The sequence below is a fragment of the Nilaparvata lugens genome, unplaced genomic scaffold (assembly GCF_014356525.2).
Source record: "Nilaparvata lugens isolate BPH unplaced genomic scaffold, ASM1435652v1 scaffold8454, whole genome shotgun sequence".
NCBI lineage: Eukaryota > Metazoa > Arthropoda > Insecta > Hemiptera > Delphacidae > Nilaparvata > Nilaparvata lugens.
In genome coordinates this window covers 1-9515 of record NW_024094200.1, presented here as the reverse complement: position 1 = coordinate 9515, position 9515 = coordinate 1, and the positions used below count along the sequence as shown (strand labels likewise).

Genomic DNA, 9515 nt, shown 5'->3' with positions numbered 1-9515 from the left:
TTTGCAATACGAGAATCTTGTTCATGTGCGTATCCAAGGCACCACCCCACACCCTGATCCATACTGGAAAATTGATTGAGCATATGCCGAGTACACCAATTTCACTATATTCGCATCCCCGAGACCGCTCAATTATGAAACTTATATATGAAATGTCTCAATTTTTACAAAACTACAATGTGTCTTATCCATACATCATCAAATGATAGCGAGAGAAAAATAAAGGTAACCTTTTACTATTGCTCTTCCAATTTGATAAGGTAATACATAGCCCGAAATAGGTTGAGTCTTGAAGTAGATAACTGGGCGATTCACTTCTATTTTGTTATAAAAAATGTCATAGAGTTGAAGATATTAAGATGATTATAGATATTATAATATATATATAATATAGACTATCAGATAAACCAAGATATTTGAGTTCATAACTTGAAGGATGAAAAAAAAGTATAATTGAAATATACAATTACAATAATACTTAGCAATTGAAATATGGGATCACTTTGAGAGAATCATTATTTTCCATGATTAATCCTGGACCAGTTATAGAACTGTCTAAGGCTTAATCATCAGCTGTCGATTGCATGCAATTAATAACACATTATGAGTCCGTTCTGGGTACATAGAATGTGGTAAATTGTCCAATTCACAATTTACCAGGTAAAAGTTCCGCGTCCCATGGGAAGAATTTTTACAGATTCTGTACCAGAAACCAGTTCCAGTACAAAGTCCTGCCCCACAGTCGAAGCCTGGTAAATTGTTACAGTTCAAACTATCAAGCTCTCATTGGTCGATTGAATATTGTAGTCTGCTTGCTTCTCTACGCATGCGCTAAACTTGTTGTTTACCATAGCATAGCCATAGAATACATAACCAACAAATGATGTTTGATAACCATTCATTAAATGATTGTTTCTCTATAGAAAATTTGAGAGTAAGAATGAAAGAAAGCACACTTTTTAGCCGGTAAGTTTGTAAAACAGCCTTTCTATATTCATAGCAGCTAGTAAACGACACATTTTGGTGCAAATCAAGTTTATAAGTGCGCACCAAAGCTTGAACCAAAGATTTTGAAATGGCGTTCCATGGGAACATTTTGCACTAGTCACGTGATGGAACAATTTACGATTGGAACTGAAACAATTTACTGTACTCAGAACGCACACAATGTAACATAGTATTTTTCTCTCGACCTTTTTCTGCTGTCAACGCGGCTGACCAGTTGACAGTATGTCTTGGAGATTAGCTTTTGGTGATGATTAGCATTGTTGATAATCAACGCAGTGAGTCATTGGCCGTTTTCATACCGGTATATCGCCGACACAACAGGACAGACAGAATTTACTATGATGGACAGTATTAGAGGAGGCTGTGGCTTGTAACTGCGCGAGTTCTACTATTCGCAGATTTTTTTCAAATTCAAATTTATTCAATCCAATTAAAATATTTACAAATTATGAGAAAAAAAATCATACAGCTCACCATATTAGAGTATAAGTTTACTATTATGAAGTACAATAATTATGAAGTCTAATTTATTAAACAATAACTCAGCCGAATTCGAACATGCTAAATCAGGACTAATTTGTGAATTTGATAGAAAAATCTGGTGTGGTACACTCACACAACTTTCCTTGCTCATATTTGAAACTATGATCAGACTTCTGTATATGTGTATATATAATTGTTTCAGAGTACTTTTCCTTTGTGTAAACTGTGAAATTCGATGATTTTTTTAGTAGTCATTTTTTAAAGTCGTCAAAACAGCTGTTCTACAGATGAAATAACTCGACTATGTGTTCTTTTTATGAACTGCGCTACCTACCTACCTCATGCATGAGAAGGAGGTTACTAAGTTTATTTCTCAAGGATGGGGTGGACCCCCCCATTAGTTTCCCAGAAAGAAGACTCATGCCAGTGGTTAGAGCTGATAAATAACTATACAGGGGATGAATTTGAAAAAAATCGGTCAAGTTATTTTTTACACGAAAAACATGATTTTTTATAATTATCCGCCATTTCTCTCAAGAATATTACGGAGCTCCTGCAATTTTCCCAGAAATGAGACTCGGGTCAGTTGATAGGGCTTATAAATAGCTATCCAGGTATAAATTTGAAGAAAATCGTTGGAGCCGTTTTCGAGAAAACCGTGAATAACATGGCTTTTTAGTCATTATCCGCCATTTTTCTCAAGAATATTACGGATCTCCTGAAATTTTTCCCAGAAATGAGACTCATTTCAGTTGATAGGGCTTATAAATAGCTATCCATGGTATGAATTTGAAGAAAATTTTACAGCCCTAGGGCCGTAAAACTTTTACCGGCCTGGTCAGAAAACAATCATTTTCGACCTCCATATGACGCACGAAAACCAGCACATTACATCCAGTGGGGCGAAAAAGAATGTTCATATCTACCCTCCTTCTTGATGGCACGAACTATGGATTTTTGTATAGTTATTAAGGGCTTCAAGTGACTAATGTAAGTGGAGCCCCAACATTTTATACCGTAGCTGATTTTTTAATCTACAAGTGCAAAATATAGTTGCCTCAATACACTCATAGGGAGAAATTTATTCAAAAAGTAGAACTTCCTCATATTAGTACAGCAGATGGATTTTATATTAGTAATATGATGGGACCAAGATTAGTGATCTACTTGTACTAGATGTACACCCAAGTGCATCCTTTGGGCGTGAGTATTGCCTGGGCTGGCATTGGCTGCAGTCCCTGGCAGTGATGCCTGGCCTACAGTTGCATTGGCCCGTCTCCTCGTCACACTCGTCACTCACACTACCATACATGTTGCATTCACAGCGCACGCACGCGCCATCTCGCTCCAGCGGGTACCCGTACCAGCCGTAGCTGCATCTATAAACACACATTCTTTCTTTATTCAAACTCAATTCTTTATTTGCCATAATACAATACAATTTTTCAAAACAAAAACACATTAAAACTTAATTTAAACATAAACATGAGATAAATAATAATTCTTCTCAAAATTTAAATAAATAAAGAAAATCTATATAATAAGAGATAGTAGGGTTGTGTTTGTTCGTGTGTTTGGTGTTCGTTTTTTTCGCATCAAAACATGTCAACTTGTGGATTGCATACCGGAAAAACGGGAATGATTTAGATCTCCAAATTTTGCACATAGATTCTTAAAATATCAATCTCGTACACCTGGAAGCCCAAATTTAATTTTCCTTCTAGATTTTTCAGAATTAATGTTTAAATTTCATTAATGGTACATTCGATTTCATTAAAAAATCACCAAATCATATGGTCGAAATTAAAAAAGGAACATCTGTTTCTATATTGCTTTCTACCTGAAAAACATAGTTTTGAAACTTCGTTTTCCTGATGCAATGTTTAGTCCTACACATGGCATGGATTATTTATTTTTGATCTAGAACAATTTTTGAGACAAAGTGCTAAATAAACGTCCACAGTTTCATCAATGCTGTATCGGCAATATGAAAACGCATGCAGTTAATATGTATTTCAATGAAGGTGTTGTTATCTACATAGAGAAATAATATTCTTCCATTTTTATTTAATTAAAATTTCAAAATATTCGAGCCCTGATAGAATGACTGACTAACTGTACAGTCAGTCGAAAATTTTATATTGGAATGAGGGGTATTTTGGCAAGCTGAGCAAAAAAATTAGGTAATATGCACCTTTTATATCTTCAAATGAAAATGAGTTTTGTGGGTATCTTTAGTAAATAAACATGATCTTTTAGTAAAATAACATGATCATCCATCCATGTATCATCTTCTATACTATAAAAAAGAAAGAACTGGATTATAAACATAGCCTATACAGGTGTAAAGTATAGGAAATTATGTTTGACGCATTATAACGTCAGAACTACTGGACTGATAACTTGAAATTTTGCATATAGATTCTTGCTTAACCGAGGGCGGTTAGAGACCAATTTTAATTCTTCAAGATTTGATTACATCAAGTTTTCAGTTTGTCAAGTTTTTAATTATTTATCATGCTTCCAGTTGTGTGGAAGATTTCTCTTAAAAGGAAATTAGAAGATAGGTATGATTGGGGATCCTTTTCGAATGATAAAAACAGGTTTTCCGTCACCACCCAATTTTTTCCGCCATTTTGAATCCAACTTCTTTTTTTAATGAAAGGTGGTCATACTGATTTACTTGAAATGCAGCATATAAATTCTTATCATCGAGGATTCTTATAGGCCTATTTTGAATACTTCTAGATTTCATTACGTCAAGTTTTAAGAAAGACCCTTGCGAAGCACGGGTTACCTGCTAGTAATAATAATAAACAAAAGGAGTGCTTTAGGAAAAAATACCTAAATTAAAACTAAAAATCTATAAGGAGGTGACAAAAGATAAGGATATCAATTATGAAAGAGGTGAGATACATTAACAGATTTTATCCATTCAACTATATTTCTAATGGATGACTTATTAATATGTCTTACTAGAAAGTGTTAAGGTGCCAAGTTAATAAGTTTATTGCTGATGTAAGTGAATTGTCTTCGGCAAACAGTTAAGTCAGTTCTATTTATAATTGACCGAGCGAAGTGAGGTCTAAGATTCAAGTCGACGGTTTGGCATTTCTCTTAATGTTTGAATGTTTAAATGTTTTTATGTTGCGCATTTACGGCGAAACGCGGTGATAGATTTTCATGAAATATGACAGGTAGTTCCTTTTTAAATTGCGCGTCGACGTATATACAAGGTTTTTTTGGAAATTTTGCACTTCAAGGATAATATAAAAGGAAAAAGGAGCCTCCTTCATACGCCATATTACCGTAAAAATCAGACTATAGAATTATCCATCATAAATCAGCTGTCTAGTGGACTATAATACTACCCGTTCAAAAACATCGAACATCTTGAAAATGTATCTTTCCATCAACGTTGTAGACAGTTGCAGCCAGACCTGATAACAGCGCTCACACTCACATTCCGGGACGACACGTCACGGTACGATATAGGACAGAAAGCTGTATGTTTATTTAGAATTTTTTCTAGGCATTTTCAATTGATAAATTATTTATTAATTTTTGAGAAAACATAACAACAGGTCAATGTAACTCACTGAGCGCGAGGTCTACTGTTCACAGAACTACTAGTATAGATCGGTTGTGCTCGGAAGTTGTATGACATTATGTATGATTTAAATATTTTTTACATTTATTCAGGTACAGTATTAAATTTTTTATATAGAACTGCTTTACCGTTAGCACGGGGAACTCAACAAACAGAAGATTTGTTGGGTAGCGTCCTGAGACGGCCAAGAGCGGCTTTTATTTCTCGTCTTTGCAATACGAGAATCTTGTTCATGTGCGTATCCAAGGCACCACCCCACACCCTGATCCATACTGGAAAATTGATTGAGCATATGCCGAGTACACCAATTTCACTATATTCGCATCCCCAAGACCGCTCAATTTATGAAACTTATATATGAAATGTCTCAATTTTCTACAAAAACTATCAATGTGTCTTATCCATACATCATCAAAATGATAGCGAGAGAAAAATAAAGGTAACCTTTTACTATTGCTCTTCCAAATTTGGATAAGGTAATACATAGCCCGAAATAGGTTGAGTCTTGAAGTAGATAACTGGGCGATTCACTTCTATTTTGTTATAAAAAATGTCATAGAGTTGAAGATATTAAGATGATTATAGATATTATAATATATATATAATATTAGACTATCAGATAAAACCAAGATATTTGAGTTCATAACTTGAAGGATGAAAAAAAAGTATAAATTGAAATATACAATTACAATAATAATTAGCAATTGAAATATGGGATCACTTTGAGAGAATCATAATTTATCCATCCACTTATTGGAACACTAGAGGCAGAGAAAACGTTGCTATTCAGCCGTATAGGCGAGAGCTTTTTGAGAGTGAGCCTGACTTTTAAGGCTGCGAATTCTATAATAAGCTCCCTATAAATTTAACGTTTGAGTTGGATGGATAATTTTAAAAACTTTAAGATTCAAGATTCGTTTTATTAACCATCAGGCTACAATTATAGCATCAGGCAACATCAGGCTATAATTATAGCATCAGGCAATTCATAATATATACATTTTAAAAGTAGGCTACACAAAATTGGACAGAAAATCATACATGATAAAGCATATCTATATTACATTCAATTTAGGTATTCAGATATTCATCAAGTGAGTAAAAGAGATTATTTTCAAGATAACTGTATATAACTTTCTTAAATTTGTTTGGAGGCAGAATCCTGGTTGTTTGAGGCAGTTTATTATACAATATACACTGTTTGTGAGTATGGCTTCTCTTAGTTTTATTGTGGTGCTACAATGTTTCTACTGTTCCTGGTATTATATGCATGGAAGTCTTCATGAATGGGAAATTTTTCTGAGTTCTCAATGACGTAAATTAAATTTGCGTCTTAAGGGCCAGTTGCACGTACGTCTGTTGAATATGAACATTAACCATAAGTTTTACCAAAGAGAAACAATAGCGTAAGAAGTTATCCCATGGTATAGGGCGTTTATGTCGCAACTTTTACTGTTATCTCAAGCCGATTACTGTTGATTATTGTCGAATTTTACAGTTTTGTTGGATGAGAGTGTATGAACGGCACAATATGAGAGACTACCAGTGTCATAAGCTTCACGGGAAACAACTACATAAACTATGGACTTGAAATAACAGTAAGAGTTGCGACATAAACGCCCTATACCATGGGATATCTACTTATGCTATTGTTTCTCTATGATATAACTTTTTTAAATTTGTTTGGAGGCAGATTCCTGGTTGTTTGAGGCAGTTTATTATACAATATACACTGTAAGTATGGCTTCTCATAGTTTTAGTAAGTCTAATTCGTGGTGCAACAATGTTCCTACTGTTCCTGGTATTATATGCATGGAAGTCTTCATGAATGGAAAATTTTTCTGAGTTTTCCTTGACGTAAATTAAATTGGCGCCTTAAGGGCCAGTTGCACGTACGTCTATTGAATATGGAAATTAACGCTGATTAACAAATCAGCTTTAGTTTTACGAATTCATTTCTGTTCCACAAACATCGGTTAGTTTTTAATCCCGATTAAGTTTTCCCGTCAACTAACCAAGATTTTAACGGTTTCACAATCTGGCAACACTGTAATTTAACCGACAGATGTTATTATTCTGAATAAATGGCACAAAATTGAAGTTATGTTATTAAAGCGGTGACCAGTCATTAGACATGCGCCATAAAAAAGTTCTGTCTGTCGCTAGAGTCAAGAAGACGTCTGCAGACGAACCAGATCGAAAACTAACCTCAAAATCAGAATTTAATTTTGAATGCTAATATCAGCTAGATACACTTCTCTGTTTTATTAACGGATGAAATTCATTCATATATTTAGCTCATTACTTCTATGAGCAGATTAAGCTTATTATGCATAAAGTGGAACTCCCCCCCTACACACAGATGATAGTCTAGTAGGGGGATTCCAAAATATGTTGTATATTGTATTCTTATTCGTGTATTATGTTTTTTGGAAATAAACTGAATTGAATTGAATTGAATTGAATCATACTTTGAATTTTGTAGTTTTTTTTTACCAAAAACTAATTGGAAGACAGCTATCAGTAGGTACCTAATCGGCGTTAGTTGGATTTAATTCCCCGTGAATGGCCTGTTAGTTTAATGTTAGATTAGTTTAACCGGCGTCATTTTTCGATTTTTACCTTCGTGCAACCAAATTTTCTCCATTTCAGCTAATCGCCGTTGAAATGGTGCCAAATAATCAGAATTAAAATTTTTACACAGGTTAGTTTAATCGGCGTTATCGCTTGAAATTTCTGTTTTGTGCAACCAAAATGCATCGGTAGCGCTAATCTCGATTGAAGTATAGAATTTTATCGTGATTAAACGTTAACCGACGTACGTGCAACTGGGGCTTAGTCTAGTTTACTTGAATTCGTAAATACCTCTCGCAGCGTTTGCCAGTATATCCCTCTTGACAGTGGCACTTTGTAAGTGAAGGCTCGTTTTCGTTGACGTCACAGCTGACGGCCGGTTGCGATTCGCAGCCGGACACGGACACGGACGGCACGGCACGTCACCGTCCGAGGAACCGTAATGGCCGTCCGCGCATCGTTCGCATTGCGCGCCTCCCGTCGAGTCCGAACAGTTCTTTTGCAAAAGAAAATTAATTTATTTTATTTCATAATATGACAATATTGTCTCTAAGGGTGTGAACACATTGAATAAATATACGTGCAATAGCATGTCAGATCATGCATAAGCCAGATATTCATCCGGCCACCGCCGGGTTTGGATGGACACGTTAACTAGTCGGTCCCGGCTGCCTAAAAAGCAATCCTTAGGTCACATCAGAGGCCCTGAAATTGATCAGTTGCGACCTGAAAACTCTGACACCAGACCTGAGCCACTCGATATTATTATCATTCTTGCATGAGCCAATAAACAAAATTTGAAAAGTGTCATTGAAAAACATTGTGACTTGCATGTAGCTCTTTGGGAGTGTTCCCATTGCTCTTTCCACATTTTGTTTCTTATCTGCACGCTTGGTGATGCAGACCCAAGCTTGCACTTACACATATACGCATTCAATGTGATTACATCCTAATCTTGAGCCTATAGGAACAAAACTTCTAGCTAATAATAAATTTAGTCCTAATTAAGATGAATTTTGACGGTTCAAAACTTACCAAACAATGTCCCGTCTCTATATCGCACACCGTCGATCGGTTGTTGCATTCACACGGCCTAGCTTCGCCCACTAGTTGAATGAAAATTGTAGAGCTGACTGTATCTTTGCCACTGCCCTTGTACCTAGATAACATAAATTAAGATAAGATAATATTTATTCAACAAAGCACATCCTGCAATACAAAGTTGTAACCTATTTCTAAGGTACATGCTAACCTTGTCTGTCTTTCTTCAGAGTACTAATATACATTGAAGATGATACCATAGTTGTTCAAACATGTATGTAATCTATAATATAATAAAGTAAAGAACTGGCTTATACACGTACAGGGTAAGAAATTCACGAATGACGCATCATCACATCTGAGCTAATGGACTGATTAACTTAAAATTTTGCACATACAGGGTCTTTATAATAAGTAACCGGACTGACCTCAGGAAATTTTCTATTGGCAAAATATGTACAATTTTTCTTTAGAAATCTTCAAGTAGTCCCATGGAGTCGATAACACGCTAATACCGGATTTTCCAATCCCTGAACGCTCCCTGGAAGTCGGCAACCTCTATGCTGTCTAGAGCCCTCGTCGTAGCACGTTGAACGTTTTCCAGAGTCCAGAACCGCGTCCCCTTAAGTTGTCTCCCTATCTTGGGAACAAAAACAAGTCGGTGGTGCCATATATCCGGGCTGTAAGGAGGATGTGGCAACGTTACCCTCGACTGTTTGGCCAACTGCTCGGGACGAGCAGGCAGGTGTGCGACGGAGCATTGTCGTGATGAAGGATCCACGACTCGGCAATCCCCGGA

The 9515-nt window shown here is 35.8% G+C and overlaps 1 protein-coding gene across 1 annotated transcript; it reads right to left on the bottom strand.

Annotated features, from left to right (window-relative positions):
* Nucleotides 1-2708: 2708 nt before the first annotated feature.
* Nucleotides 2709-8834, bottom strand: LOC120349151 (multiple epidermal growth factor-like domains protein 9; the record flags this gene model as incomplete). The annotated part of the gene is made up of 3 exons (XM_039419107.1): nucleotides 2709-2870; nucleotides 7967-8171; nucleotides 8711-8834. Coding segments are annotated over 3 exons (412 nt in total), but the record flags the coding sequence as incomplete, so codon positions are not given.
* Nucleotides 8835-9515: the final 681 nt, after the last annotated feature.